General features: G+C 50.8%; 5 protein-coding genes across 5 annotated transcripts; 2 read left to right on the top strand and 3 right to left on the bottom strand.

Annotated features, from left to right (window-relative positions):
* Positions 1 to 245: 245 nt before the first annotated feature.
* JCM6883_003545 (YqaE/Pmp3 family membrane protein) lies at positions 246 to 851 on the top strand (the record flags this gene model as incomplete). The annotated part of the gene is made up of 4 exons (XM_076628516.1): positions 246 to 298; positions 491 to 571; positions 644 to 664; positions 797 to 851. 4 exons carry the CDS (start codon positions 246 to 248, stop codon positions 849 to 851), a joined length of 210 nt encoding a protein of 69 aa, XP_076491252.1.
* A 970-nt stretch (positions 852 to 1821) lies between these two features.
* MNP1 (mitochondrial 54S ribosomal protein bL12m MNP1) lies at positions 1822 to 2682 on the bottom strand (the record flags this gene model as incomplete). The annotated part of the gene is made up of 5 exons (XM_076628515.1): positions 1822 to 1938; positions 2036 to 2245; positions 2314 to 2476; positions 2552 to 2604; positions 2677 to 2682. 5 exons carry the CDS (start codon positions 2680 to 2682, stop codon positions 1822 to 1824), a joined length of 549 nt encoding a protein of 182 aa, XP_076491251.1.
* A 146-nt stretch (positions 2683 to 2828) lies between these two features.
* JCM6883_003543 (uncharacterized protein) lies at positions 2829 to 4683 on the top strand (the record flags this gene model as incomplete). Its single annotated transcript, XM_076628514.1, has 5 exons — positions 2829 to 3738; positions 3807 to 3947; positions 4019 to 4251; positions 4316 to 4581; positions 4650 to 4683. 5 exons carry the CDS (start codon positions 2829 to 2831, stop codon positions 4681 to 4683), a joined length of 1584 nt encoding a protein of 527 aa, XP_076491250.1.
* Positions 4684 to 4906: 223 nt separating this feature from the next.
* JCM6883_003542 (uncharacterized protein) lies at positions 4907 to 5607 on the bottom strand (the record flags this gene model as incomplete). Its single annotated transcript, XM_076628513.1, has 3 exons — positions 4907 to 5067; positions 5133 to 5496; positions 5578 to 5607. 3 exons carry the CDS (start codon positions 5605 to 5607, stop codon positions 4907 to 4909), a joined length of 555 nt encoding a protein of 184 aa, XP_076491249.1.
* A 1124-nt stretch (positions 5608 to 6731) lies between these two features.
* Positions 6732 to 14513, bottom strand: JCM6883_003541 (uncharacterized protein; the record flags this gene model as incomplete). Its single annotated transcript, XM_076628512.1, has 26 exons — positions 6732 to 7253; positions 7318 to 8759; positions 9827 to 9872; positions 9944 to 10031; positions 10092 to 10157; positions 10231 to 10286; positions 10367 to 10496; positions 10569 to 10630; positions 10696 to 10924; positions 10988 to 11188; positions 11249 to 11318; positions 11381 to 11568; positions 11638 to 11666; positions 11731 to 11867; positions 11944 to 11993; positions 12055 to 12300; positions 12365 to 12512; positions 12580 to 12693; positions 12773 to 12863; positions 12950 to 13051; positions 13128 to 13301; positions 13395 to 13675; positions 13757 to 13904; positions 13996 to 14027; positions 14106 to 14337; positions 14406 to 14513. 26 exons carry the CDS (start codon positions 14511 to 14513, stop codon positions 6732 to 6734), a joined length of 4992 nt encoding a protein of 1663 aa, XP_076491248.1.
* Positions 14514 to 14718: the final 205 nt, after the last annotated feature.

Genomic DNA, 14718 nt, shown 5'->3' with positions numbered 1-14718 from the left:
GAGGATCGTGATGAACTAGAAGTACGACTTGTTGCGAGAAAACGAGCTTTACTTTTCTTTGCCCACTTTGCTTCGTCGTGCTCTCCCTTTCGCCGTCAAACCGAGAGCTGCACGACTTGTACAAGCTCTCTTCGTAGCACCTCGGCTGCGCAAGCCAAGAAGCGAGATTGCCGAAGTGCTTTTCCGAACGAGGCGCAGCAACCTCTTCTCTTCTCCATCTTCGTCTCTCATCAGCTCAAGCAACCATGCCCCAACAAGTCTCGAGTACTGGAAACCTGTGCCTATACGTTCTAGCTATGTGAGTCCCTCCCGTTCTTTCTGAGAGGTTCGGGAGAAGTTTATTGATGAGCTCATCATTCTTCTTCCCATCCTCCCACGCATCTTCAACGGTCGCTGTACCCTACTCGCACTGTCACTATCGACAACCTGCTCCCGTCCTGATCCGACAACACGCTTGCTTCCCCGTCACTCAACTCGCAAAATTGCACAGCTTCGTCCCTCCCCTTCCTATAGCGTTCAAGCTAGGACGAGGTGTATCAGCTTGTGATATCTTGATCAACGTGTTACTCTGGTACGTGCAAGCGATCTGCGAACTCCTACGCTGGAAAAAGCTTACGAAGTACGAAATTTTGCTCTCGTACAGGGTTCTCGGTTGGATTCCTGGGTAAGCCTCCATACTGTTCTCTCACGATTGTGTCCCTCCTTGTCACGGAAGCGGGAGCACCGCGCGCGAGCGCCGAGGAAGAAGGAAACCGAGCTGATATTCGATTTTCGATTTATCATTGCGTTCGATCAGAGTCATTCACGCATGGTGGTTGATCGGTCGCACCGAAAAGAGAGGGTACTACTAAACAGCCCCTTTCTCCCCGACCACTCTTTCTCCGTCGTCTTCGCTTAGGAATCCGTTCGAGCGAGACGTTCTCGAGTTTTCGTTTTCGATATACATATCCCCTATCTGCCTTTCGCTACCCTGTTCTTTCACGCCGACTTACACTTAGTTGGAATATCTAATATACCCTTAGTTCTCTCGCATTTCCCTCTTAGTCTCCTGCTAAGTAGAGAGCGCTCGAGCGTTTTTCTCTCGACTTCTCTCGCGTCTAGTTCTTTCTTCGAGACATTTGCTAAGAACTGAATGGCAACATCGACAACGAAACAAGACGAGAGGGATTCCAACGGTCTTTTCGTTGCTGCAGATGTCGATGCGAGCCTGAAGAGCGGGAGATATATATACAACGGATTGAGGGAACGTACGAATTGAGCTCTGTCGTTGCAAGTGATTTGACCTGTTCCCCAACCCTTCTAACCTCTCTTCCAACCCCTTCAGACTCCCCTCGAACTTCTCCTGATTCCCCTTGAAACTCTCCACTAACGTCTTCAGGATCTCCTCCAGCTCTTCTCTTCGTTCGCTCAGACCAGTCACTTCGGGTTGGAGGGTGTTTAGGTTCAAGCAGAAGGCGGTGGAAGATTGAGGCAGTATCTGGAGAGAGCGAAGGAGTGTCAAGAGTTGAGGACCGAGAGAAAGGAGAGGGTCTGAGCGAGGAAGGAGCGAGAAAGGAGGGAATAGAGTTCAATGTCGCGTTCGTTGTGGGTTTGAAGTCTTCTTGTCGGGACTACCAAGGCAAGGGTGAGCAAGAGAGGCGTCACCCGGTAGTCCCGAGCGATCTTCCCTCGATGAAACGCGACCCAAGGACCTCTCTTCTCGTCGAGTCGAAAGACGAGAGATTTTGTGATGCGTGAAGAATGGCATGATTTTACATTAGTCTAACTCCTGAAATCACGAGCTCTCTACAGCCCTCATTTCCCCTTCGCCCTCCCGGTACTTTAATCGAGAGAGACTTCAGCTCCAATACCCTTGAAAAGGGTTTGGAGTTTTTCGGCTTCTTCCTTGGTCGCTCCCTCCTTCAACGTCTTGGGTAGAGATTCAACGAATTTCTTAGCCTATCATGTCATCAAACATTGCGAGAGTCGTCAACAAGAGTCGAATTTCGAATCGAAGAAACAGGAGAGTCGAGAATCGAGTAGAATGCGAGCTTACCTCTACCAAGTTCATTCCCGTCATGATCGCCTTTACTTCCCTAATCGCCTTTGCCTTTTGCGCGGCATCAATCTTTGTCAAGTTGACGTTGAAGACGGTCTTTTCTTTCGGTTTCTCGGGTTCGGCGTTCGCTGCTTCTCCTGCTGGTGCGGCGGCTGCGGGGGCGGCAGAGGCTGCAGGTAGTGCGATATCGACAATGTTCAATCGGGTCTTATCATCATAAACAGAGTCAGCTAGCCGGCAGAGAGAAAGAGGGAAAGGAAAGACAGAGAACTCACTTTGAGAGCATCAACCAAGTCGGCAGCTTCTAACAGAGTCAATTTCGAGATTTCATCGACGATACCAGAGATCTTTGGTGATAGTGCGGCAGCAGGAGAGGGAGCTTCGGATCTTGAAATTGATGAAGTTGAGAATCGTGAAACTAGGCAAGGAGACGCTCTTCTACGTGCGGCGATGACCGCCTTACCCGTAGTCAGTCTCAGATGGCCGGTGGGTAGATCACAGGAGTCGACGTACCGAAGAGGAAGAGGGAGAGCGGAACGGAGGAAAGTTTGAGTAGCGACTCGAGCCTACAGAGGGGAGGTCAAGTGAGTTCGTTAGTCGGCTCACGAGAACTATGACAGCTCTGATCGTGGGCTTACGACCATTTTGAACGAGTTGAGGTGATGAGGGACAAGTTCAAGAATCTCTGGAACAAATCGACTGATCTCTCTCCTTCACTCTCCCCCACACGCTCTCGATACTCGATTATACTCTGGCTACTAGATCTCGCAAGCACTCGGGCGGCATCGGTATGGGAATCAGTGATTCCCCTCCCGCTTTACAACTCCCCATCATTTCCTCGTCCTCTTCCGCGACTTCGACCTCTACCCAGTACGCTCAGCTACCTCAGCACGACGACAGACATCACAAGCGGACGAGGAGTCAGAGAAGGGCAGGAGGAGGAGGTTTACTGAGCGGAGCTACGTTGAAACGGCCGACAGTTTACCTCTCTTTGATTGCGATTGGAGTCTTCACTCTCGTTATCTACAACTCGAAGTTCAACTACGTCGACTCGACAACATCAGGAGGAGGAGGATCAGCAAGCGCAGGAGGAGGAGGAGAGAAAGGTTATTTCGTCGACAGTTTTACAAAACTATCGAAAGGGTGGCGACTACGGCGACCGACTTCGAACGACGATGGAGAGTGGGGTTGTAACCCATTCGAACAGAATGGGAGATTGATCGTGGATGGTCCGAATACGGAATGGGTCCCGTACGATGATCGATGTAAACCTTCGAATTTGATGAAATCCCTCTATAAACCTCCAGGCGACTCGCTTCCTCTCATCCCGAAAACGCCGTCGACAGATGCGAATGGAAGGAATTTCTTGCCATGGTTCAGGAATCGAACAATATTATTGCACGGGGATTCAATCGATCGCTTTCACCTGAAGGATTTCTGCGAATTCGTAGGAGGGAAACTCGAACTCATCACTCCTTCGCACACGGCGAGTCCGCCGATGTACAAGGACCCGAATGCGGATGCAGAGAGGAAAGGGTGGGAGGAGAAATGGGAATCGAGACCTAGAGAAGGGTGGGAATTGACGAATCCTTGGGTGTGCGATGTCGAGGAATATGGAACGACTCTGGTCAATGTGTTTACGTGGGGCTTGCAAGGAGCGGAAGAGTTCTTCCAGACGGAAAGATGGTATTACCCACCAGGTTCGTCGTGTGTTCTCAATTTTCTCCCTCTGTTCACCTAAGCTCACTCGGTCTCCTCATACCGATAGCTACCTGGACTGATCGAATGGATCACATCACTCTGCCGCTCTTACCGCGACTCGCGAAGTACCTCGATCGACCTCAAATCGAACATCCAGATCTCGTAATTCTCAATTCTGGTTACTGGGACTTGCGCAAATACACCGAAGGTGCACTTCATTCCCTTTCTCCATACTCCCTCCGTCTGTCTTCGCTGACTCGCCCTCTTCTCTTGAGTCAGAGGATTTCGTCGCGGCCGGATTCCCGTCTCGACCCTACCCAGAAGATTCCCCGATTCCGTACAACGCCCTCTCTCGAACCCGCGAAGAAACTTGGGAACGAGAAGCTCGTAAAGCGATGCAGCATGCCGCGAGAAGCTTCAAGGGGAAAGAAGGGAAGTCGAGTAAGAACGGACCGACCTTGTTGTGGAGGAGTTTGCATCATCCTCCGAGACATAACTATGCTCCTTTTCCTGTAAGTCCTCCTAACTTGTCTCCGGGTGAGACAAGACATGAGCTTACTAGGGTGCAACGTGTAGCGAGTATTCCAACTCGATTCATTGGCTCGCAAAGTCATCTCCGATCTCAAACTCTCCCACTCCACCTCCTCTAGTACTCCCTCGAAACCACTATCCCCTCTCGACGAGATCTGGGAGCTAGAAGGCGAAGACCTGGGACTCGATCATCGACTGAGAATCGATGAAAGTGGGAAATTGATGTTGGGACAAGAACACTTGTTCAGGGACTTGTTACATCCGCTACCGGTACCAGGTAGTTGGATTTGGGGCGATGTGATGCTCTATGAGTACGTCGTCGTCTCTCTCTAGAATGATGTGCGTCTTGACTGAGCTGATTCCGACTTTTGACTTCTAGGCTGAAGAGAGCGGTTGAAGGTGTTGATCGCTAGGAGCGAATAGACCGGTTTCCAGGTGGTATTGCTTTGTCTTGCAAGCTGTGGGAGTTTATGTGTCGGATCATCATTCAGTATTATACCAATTTTTTCGTATTCATTCTCATCGTCTCTCATCTTTTGTGCTCAGTCCATCATTTCATTCGCTCGCTATCATTATCCTTGATTCATCAGTTCAATTGCATCACTTCATTTTCCTCGTCGTACAGTCGCTCCAAGATTATCGCATGACTCCCTCTCGAATCATCGTACCTTCGCCGTGACTTGGTCCTTCCATTTGCACCTCTTCTCCTCCCTCCGACTCGAGACTCAAGTCCGAGAAATCGATTAGCAAATCAGGTTCGAGAGGACTCATTTGTTCAGCTGGAAACTTTGACGATTCTTTCGCAAAAGAAACCGAGCTCATCAGTTCTCTCGCACGCTCATATACTCAACTAAAGACTCACTCGGTTTCGGATAATCATCTCTATCATTGATTCCCTTCACGATCCCCACTTTCCTCTTCTCAACGACGTTCCTCGCCCTCTCCCGAATCTTGTTGAAATACTCATCTTTCCCTCCATCTCTCTCGATCAATCTTCCCACTTTCTCGAGCTCTACTCGTCCATTTGCTTTCTGTCCCTCGCGGAGGAGAGCGTACGCATAAGTGATTCGATTGAGAGCTTCGAAAGTGGGAGAAGCAAGAGCGAAAGAAGTCGGATCGGAGAGACAGGTTGAGAGGAGAGGGACGGCAAGAGCAGGAGAGGGACCGTTCGCGAGAGTGATGAATGCGTTGGTTTGAGCTACTCGTGAGGATTGCGATGAACGACCCTGAAACGGAACGCGGGAGAGGGGTGAGCGAGCGATTCGAGGTGGGACGATGAGAGCTCGCGCAAGGTGTGAAGGACGTACAGTACCTGCGAAGGGGCCAGTAGAGCACATCTGTGTAGCTATCAATCGGCGGGAGTCGTGAGGTGATGACTTTGGTTGGAGGCAGACAAAGGGGAAGAGGACAAAGCGGACAAGTCGAAATGCTCGTTGCACGTCCTTAGGTCACTCGCGACATCAGTCGCCAGACCCGAAGCAGTTCCAATTGATCTCGCTTCTCTCGAACGAACCCAAGTCAAGTGAAGAGAGAGATCCGAATCATCCTATTTCGCGCGACAATGAAATCTAGACAAGGGTTGACGAGCAAAAAACAGGAGACTAACGAGGATCTCGAATCCAAAAAAAGAAAAAAAGGGGGGCGGCAACAAGTAGAGTAGAAGGGGAGGGGAAGCGGAAGGCGGAAGAGAGAGGAAGAAGGAGGAGGAGAGGGAAATGGTGTTCTTTATTTTGATCACTCGTTACGATCGATCGAAGAAGGAAGAGGAATCGAGAGACAGCGAATGAACGAGTCGACCCGAGAACCGTATCCGAGCTTGAAGCGTCTTCGAGACCAGTAGAACGAGGTTGATGAAAAGTTTTGACCTTTTTTTGGGAGTGGGTTCGTTGATTTGACGTCGTTTTTGAGGACGAGGGTGAATCAGAGGGGGGGCATTGTAGTTTGATGTGAGGGGTAGATGGGTGGTATCGTGAGTGAGCTAGCAAAAAAAAAAGAGAAGAAGCGAAAAAAATTGAAACGAGAAAGGAACCAGCAGTGAAGAGGTCTATCTGAGGGGAGTCTGAAAATCTGCCTTATGTTATATGAAGGAGAGGAAACAATGAAAAGGGGAAAATGTGAAAAGCTATCCAGAGAGATATTGATTTTGAGGTTTAAGAGGAGAAAAGAAAACGAGATCCGACAATTATTGGGGGAATCTAAGGAGAAATATTACCTGGTAAAGAAAAGGGGGGAGTTGACGAACGAGGAAAGGAGGAAGACGGGAAAGAGAATCTTCGAGAGGTCGAGGACGTCGCCTCTGGTCGAAGCAGAATTTAATCGCTGACGCAGGGATTGTCTGTCGACTCTGTTGACCTTTTTCGAGCTCCTGTGTTTGTCGTCGTCGTTGTTCCGAAAGAGTTGAAAGAGGAAAGGGGAAGAAGGGAGGAGAGGGGGAAGAGCAGGTCGTGTTGTCGTCGAGGTTTTAACAGACTTGTCGGAATCCGACCTCCTGACCGAACGAACGAGCGCGAGTGTTGGCCAACGAGACGGGAGGGAGGAGAGAAGGAACATCGCTCGAAGTTCGGCACAATCCGGCCCTCGAGACGGGAGTTCGACGACGGGAAGGAGGAGCGACCGCGGCGACCTTGTCTTCGAGAGGGCCCGCGGCATCGAGGTCGACCATCGACGAATCGACCGACACCGAGACCGAAGAAGGAGCGGGAGTAGTCGAAGGAGCACCGACCGTGTTCTTGTTGTTACGAGCGGCGTAGACCAATCGACCGAGAGCTTCTTCGATCGCGAGGCGACTTCCGATCTCTCCACGAACTCCAGCGAGAACCTTGAAGGCGACCGTGTTCAACCATTGGACCCACTTGTCCTCGCGGAGGGCGACGTCGTACTTGAGGGCCGAGAAGACGTAAATCTCGAGAGCATTTACGTCTTTGAGCGGGATGCCGGAAACGGTCGAGAAAGTCTCGTTGCGGTAAGAGTTGTCTTGCAACGACTGGCGATGACAAAACGAGAGTCAGTAACTGATTGAGAACAGACGCAGACGGGCTTTGACTTACTTTATTGGCCAACATGAGAGATCCGAGGAAGATCTTGAAAGGAGCAGCCTTGAACGAAGTCGTTTGAGCGTCCTGTCCTCCTTCAGCGGGCGTAGGAGGAATGATTTCAGCAGGAGCGATTTGCGAAACGTAGTACAAGGCGAAGACGAGATCTTCGGGAGTGACGAGAGTCGCGTTGAGGATCTGTTTGACGAATTGTCGGAACGCGATCGAAGGTTCGACGGGGAAGACGGACGACGAGAAGGTCGGGATCGACGAGTTCTTGCGAGAAGGGACGATGGGCATGAAGTCCGAGAGTCCGAGATTCGCGAGTCGTTGACGGCGAGCTTCTTCTTCTTGAGCCGAAACGACACCGGGAGTTCCAGGGAGCGAACTCGAGGTGCTCGAACTGTCACTCGCGAACCCGTCGGCCGACGAGGAGCGAACTCGACCATCTCCGATCGTACCGAAGGAGTCACGACCGGATCGACGTCTCGAGGACGAGGTCGAAGAGTTGAGCGAGGCGGCGTGAGAAGCGGCGATCTGGTTGTCGCGAGCGAGGAGGAAACCTTGTCGGCAAGCTTCCCAGACCATTTCGACGGCGAGATCGGCGAGAGGGACAGCCGATAGTTCGACGGGAGGAGGAGGAGGGACACTCGAAGTGTTGGGGATCAAATCGTAGACGACCGTCTTGTCGTCGTCTTGTTGAGCTTGAACTTGAGTATGGTAGTCGTCTGTCGATGAGTAGAGGTGGCGGAAGGAGGAAGAGTTAGCACTGCTTTGGTTCAACCTGCTGAGCAGGAATTGCAGCGATCGCTGCTCACCATTGAGAGTCGCTCGTTGAGCCGATTCTTGACGACCGTAATCTCCTCCAACTCCCCATCCGGCAGCTCGCTCGTGGCTCTGGGACCTCATCTGTTCCTCAACTCCGGGGTAAGCCGAAGCGTACGAGTAGGCGGGAGGAGGAAGCGAGAATTGTTGAGGGTGAGATTGAGCTTGAGCTTGAGCAGCGAAGGCGAATCGACTGCGAGTCGGTTGTTGTTCCATCGCGACGTAGGACGAAGGAGCGTAGGAAGGGTAACCGTAAGCCGCCGAGTAAGGTACTGGAACTTGAGCGACGGGGACCTGCTGAGCGGGAGCGGAGAGGTGGTGGTGTTGTCGACGATGATCGTACTCGTACTGGGGGACAGAGTTGTTGTAGTACTGATGCATCGACCACGAAGGGATGGAACCGTCGTAGGACGGGTAGTTGTATTGACCGTTCATGCGATTTAAATTGGGCGAACGAGAAACTTTTAAAGCTTCTCGAGGACCCGGGTTGGTAGTGCTTGTTTGATGAAGCACTTGAGTTGAACTAGTGTTAAGTAGTCCGGGAGGGTAGATGGGAACGGTGGAGGGGTGAATGTTGAGTTTCGTCGGGGGGAGAATTTTAGCTGTAGACGAAAAGAACTGAAAGGGTACCGCTGCGAACGAGACGAGAGTCAGTATCTGGATGCCCTGACAGTTGAAGGAGGTAACTCACGATGCGGAGAGAGGCGGAGGACAGCAAAGCCCTGCCAAAAAGCAAAGACGGGAAGAAGGAGAGAGTGTGGAGAGGGGGAGAGGAGCTGTGGGTGGAGCTGATCTAAGGTGGGGAGGAGGATTGAACTAGGATCTGATAGACAGTAAGAGAGTGATGGTCAGTACAGAGTCAGACGTATCGAGTGATGCACGTTTCTCCCTCACCTCGTTTGTGAGAAGAATCCTGGTTTCCTGAACTTTTTCTGAAGACGAATTAACCCTTGAAAGTTTATATACGTTTTCTGATCAAATCCGAACTATCACCATAGCAAGCAAGGCGAGGGAGGAGGAGTCAGCGTGAGATGAAAGGGAATTGATGAGAATCGAACGTTTCACTCTTGCTCACCTTTGAAGTGGGACTGTGCTGGTCAGAAGAACGCCGTTTCCAAACCTAATGGAACCGTAAGACTCGCTTTACTACTAACTTGGTCACTCGGAAGGGCCGGGAGTGACGAATGAAAGTCGGGGAGGTGTTTTTGACGGAGATCGAAAAAGACCTGGTCGAAGGGAACTCTGGGTTCGTTGGAGAACGCAAGGGAGATAAGTCCGGAAAAGAAGCTCGTGGAGAGAGGGTTGAAGTAACGGTTTCCCAGTTAGCTTCGCCTTAGAGAGAAAAGAAGAAGAGATTCGCAGCCTCCGGCTTTTGAAAATCGTCTGACTCTCGCTTCGCTCATCCGCTGACTCATGACTCTCTCGCTCTCTCTCTCTCTTAATCTCTCTCGCTTAGTACTCGCTCGAATCGCAATGATCTCTCTCTCTCTCAACGCATACGATCGAGCGAGATCTTTTCAGGCGCGAACGATGCTTTCATGCAAACTCCAGTTCTGAGCGAGACTACGCCGACGTCAAGTCGAAAATCTTTGCAATATCACCGAGCTTGGCATCTGAATCATCGTTCGAACATCATGGCTGCGTGAGCGAACGAAACAGCGAGAGAGAGAGAGAGGGAGAGAGGAGGAGGAGAGCGTACCGATCTTTTGTCGACCTTGTTCAGTTCCTCGATTTCCAGAGAATGCCTGTACGAAATGGACGAAAAAGATCATCAGTCGACGCCTCAATCAGACTGTCTATAGCATCCACAGCGCACCTCTGCAATCAGTTTCTCCTTCGAAGCTTGAATCTCGAGAACCTTGTCTTCGACGGTATCTTCCGCGACGATTTGGAAAACTCGAACTCTGTGATCGACAATTTTGCGTCAGCTGCTGCTCTGAGGGCTGAGCTTCAGAGTCACTCACTTTTGGGTTTGTCCGATACGGTTGACTCGGTCGATAGCTTGTTGTTCGATCGCAGGTTGCCACCACCTTGAGGGGATTTCGAAGAAAAGCGGGAAAAGTCAGCTCGTTCCCGGCAATTCGAGGTAGAAAGGACACTCACGGATCCATAAGCACGACTTGACTAGCGACAGTCAAGTTCAAGCCGAGAGCTCCAGCCTAGATTTCGACGAGAAGAAGGGCAAGGGAAAACATCAATTCCGTTCATGAAGACGTCGTCCCAGATCCCTCATACTCACCTTGAGCGAGAGAAGCATAACCATCGGACTCTTCTTGTCCGCTTTAGACCCTGCGGTTGCTTCCTTGTTCGGCGCCGTGAAAGATTTGATAACCTGTTCTCGTTTCTCTTGACGCATCGAACCGTCGAATCTAGGAGAAAGAAGGTCGTCGGTTCAGCTTCAGCTGTATGAGGTCAGTCTGTAGAGTGAGGAATGTACTCACCGGCAAGTCGTGATCTTTTCTTCGTGTAGAGCAGCTTCGATTCGATCCAAATGCGAGGTCCACTGCGAAAACGAACACTCGTATCGTCAGCTCTTGCTCTACCCTCAACATCGCACGTTGGACAGACCTGAGAGAACACAAGTGTCTTGACTCCTGGAGCCGTAGCTTTGAGCAAACGAATTAGTTCCGCCGTTTTCGCTGACCTCTCAACCGTTCCTCCCACTCCCGAGACACTGCTGCTTCTCGTGCTCGTCGCCGCTGGAGTAACACTTCGTTCGGGGCCGACGATTCCTTTCGCCGTCAAAGGGTAGTAGCAGACTGGACAACCTCCATTCGTTTCGACGGCGTATTCGATGCTGATTTTCGCTCGACCGTTAGTCACTCAGGCTCGGTTCAGCAGGAAGGAGTGAGAGGCTCACCAAGATTGGCAGAAGATGTGTTGACAAATCGTAATTCGAGCTTCAACGACGATCGAAGAACAAACGGAGCATTCCTCTTCGTCGAGTTGTCGGAGCAAACGTCGTAGGAACGTCATTTGTTGTTCACTGTTGTCGCCTCGGTCCCCACTCGCTCGCTTGAATTCGTCGTCGAGGTGATCGGCTTGAGCTTCGTCTCGGATCCTGCGAGAGCGACGAGTGAGGTCAGTTCGGAGTAGTAAGGCGAGAGAGAGAGCTACTGACATCTCGATGAAATCAGGAGGGCACAGCGTTGGATCGCAAGCAATCTGACGCAAACGTAGGAGATACGAGACTAGAAAGAACGGAGAGTCAGGACTCAAGCTATTACTTCCGAGAGAAAACGAGCCGACTCACGTAATTGCGAATACTTTGCACCCGCCGTATCCTTTTTGACCAGACCTTCGATGATCTTGCCGAGTTGTTTGAACACTTCGTCGTAAGTTTCTCGAGCGGCTCCAGTAAGTTTGACCTTGATTTGATATGATGCGAGTTCGGGAAGCTTGACGAGAGGTTCTCCGTTCGCATTGACCATGTTCTTCGTTCTGTTCGCAAAATGGCACGAGAATCAGCAACGGTGGAGACCTAAGGCTTATCTCGAGATTTGAACGAACCGTCGAAGAGTACTCGAGAGAACGACAGCCTATCAATCAGAACGAATGTCAGACAGACGACTCTGCACCAGTTTAAGGTACGAGAAGACTCACTCGTAGCAGTTGAGCGGTCTCAGGATCTGGAGGAGCAGGAGGTTTGCCTTTCTCCTTCTTGATCGGCACGTATCTCTTCCACACTTCTGGGTCGTCAAGCGGTTTACAGATCCTCAAGAACTGAATCATCGCTCCGACTGTGCGACAAAGAGCGAAGAAACGGTTCAGAGTCAGTGATAAGCTCCCGATGAGAGAGAACTGGAGAGAACGTACGATCAGCAGCGGCGTTGACGATGGGAGTTCCGGTCAAGATCCAGCGACGTCTGAAATCATCGGCGAGAGTGAGTCTAGCGTACAGGAATGTCAAGTTCGAGAGCGACTCACTCGGCGGTTAGTTCTGCGGCAGCTCTCGACATTTTCGCCTTCGGGTTCTTGATCAAATGTCCCTCGTCCAAAACGATCCTCCTCCACTTGATCGCGTGCAGGGTACCGTCTTTGACCGTTCGCTTCTGTTTCTTCGCCGGCGGAGGAACGACATCGGCTTCGTCGGCATCGATCGCTTCTTCCTCCTCCTCGGTTTTCGTCTTTGGTTTTGGAGTGACTTCTTCGATTCCTCCAACGAGAGTTTGACTAGTGAACGTCGACTTCCGATTAGCCAGGCCGGGAGAGAAGGCTGAGGGGACTCTCCGCTTACTAAGTTGTGATCACACAGTCAAACTCCCTCAATTGCTTCTTCGTCAATTCCCTTCCCTCCCCGTGATAAAAGTGCCATTTCAATCGTTTCTTTCCGACGTGTTGCTGAAACTGATCAGTCCAGTTCGAAGCGACGGAAAGTGGACAGACTGCAAAGGGAGTTTTGCAGCTCAGCTCCGAATCATATATGAGAATGAATGAAACCATCGGACTCACCGATCAAAGTCATGTCATCGAATCTCTCATCCGGATCTTCAGGTTTCGGTAAAACTCCTTCTCCCGTATCGTCCGTGCAGATCAAAGCGATGGTTTGCATCGTCTTTCCGAGACCTGTGAAGCCTCGACCCTACGAACTCAGTACACGACCACGTCATACCTGTGTAACGAGTGCGCAGAGAGCGCAACTCACCCATTTCGTCTGCCAAGATTCCACCTCGTTTCAGAATTGGTTTCTCTCGCTGAGTCGTTTCGGTTCCGACGTTAAACCAGAAAGTCTTTCCCTACGGAAATCAGAATCGACGGTCAACGAGATAGGTCAGTGGCGGACTGAGAATGACAGAGATGGTTCGAAGAGCGGAAGGCTTACATCTTCATCTTTCTTCATTGACCAAAGCTGTACCGGCGGGTCTTCTACTTTCTTCGGCAAGACGGGATGTTCCATCTCGATCATCCAAGCCAATCCTTGTCTCTGGTAAATGAACATCATCCCGAGATCAGCGAACTTTTCTCGATCCAAGAGTCGCTCAATCTTGACGACTGCTCACCTGGAACTCCATCAAGTTCGTCTTCATCGTTCCATCTTTCCTTCCAGGCGGACAAGGATGAATTGGTAGTTTTGAGGGATCCATCGATCCGGCTGAGAACATCGAACTCAACATGTCTTGAGTTGGTCGAGTTTTGCGTTCGAGCAGTACGGCATGGGTCATCGCGAGATCACCCTGAATACGGACGAGATCCTCAAAGTCAGCTTATGTCAGAGACTTTGCCGCGCGAGAAAGGGTCGAGAGAGGTGAAACTCCGTTCAAACTCACGGAGAAACCTTTCCCTCCTCCTCCACCGCTGCTCGTCCCGCCTCCTCCATTCTCTCCACCTTTTCCCTTCCTCTTCTCTCCCTCCTCATACTCTTCTTCCTGATCTTTCGCAAGTTTCTCTTTCGCTTGTTTCAACAATTTCTCCTTCTCTTTCCTCGCTCTCAATTTCTCGACCCTTTTCGGGAACGCCCAGTCGAGTCGTTCATCTCTCATGTATTTCCGTTTCCCGTGAATCTCGAGCGCCATCGGAACGTCGTCGATACCGGTAACGACATGGGGAACTGAAAGGCAAATCGGAAAACGTGAGGTGGATTAGCTCAATTCGACCAGCAACGAGGAATGCGAACGGAGAGTTGACGTACCAGGACCTGAGACGGCAGCTAAAGTGATTTTGCGTTCATTGATGAGAGGAGCTAGACGAGCCGCGAGAATCTTCGAGATGAAACCGATTCGCAAGCCACGGACATGTCGTACTTCAATAGCGTTTTTGTCCGCTACGTTGAATTTATCCTATCGGTTAGAACGGATGAGTCGGAGGGGTCAGTATGGCTGCATCGTCTACCTCGCAAAGGACAAGAGAAGCAGAAAACGGGAAACTTACTCTTCTCACTTCCAACTCCATCCCTTCTTTCACTGTACGGGAAGCGCTTCGAGACACGTTAGTCCGTGTGGTCTATCTCGATCCATAGACAATCTGAGAGGTCCACGTACGAGTTCTAATCCCACCACTATACTTCAACCCGACGATTTTCGCCTTCGGTACAACCGTCATCAAGATGACTTCTTCCGGATCTCCCTTCTCGTTCTCTTCTGTATCATCCATCTCCTTCTCTGGTTCTTGCTCGTCTAGCTGCATGGATTCTCCTGAGAGAGTTGATTCTGCTGTACCTTCCTCTAGTTTCGCTTTCCCTTTCGCGCTCGAGGGCGATCGCTCTAGTTCAGGCTATAGGACGAGTATTTCCGATGAGTTCACTACACTCTACAGGAGGCTGAAGGAGGGAGCAAACTCACTCTCGGTGCTTCATCTCTATTTCCGTCTGACGGTTCTGCTTCGTCTTTGACTAGCTTAGAAGTCGACGCAATAGGTTGTTGTGTGGTATCGGGCTCGTCTGTGGCCATGTCGGGCCTCAATGCGAGGTGAAGGTGAAGAGGAAGAGTAAAGAAGTGGACGGGTTCCTTCGAAGGCTCTTATGCGAACTCTTCGAACGCAAAGGACGGCATCGAATGATTATACATGACAGAATAACGACAAAAGAGCAGATAAGAGTAAAGAGGCTAAAAATTAAGTGACTGAATAAGTTTCGAATGTCAAGGCGGTTCTCTC

Source organism: Sporobolomyces salmoneus (assembly GCF_050403485.1).
Source record: "Sporobolomyces salmoneus JCM6883 DNA, S_salmoneus_JCM6883_v1_ctg2, whole genome shotgun sequence".
Taxonomy (NCBI): domain Eukaryota; kingdom Fungi; phylum Basidiomycota; class Microbotryomycetes; order Sporidiobolales; family Sporidiobolaceae; genus Sporobolomyces; species Sporobolomyces salmoneus.
Note: the sequence above shows the minus strand (reverse complement) of the source record. Positions and strands in the feature narration are given on the sequence as shown.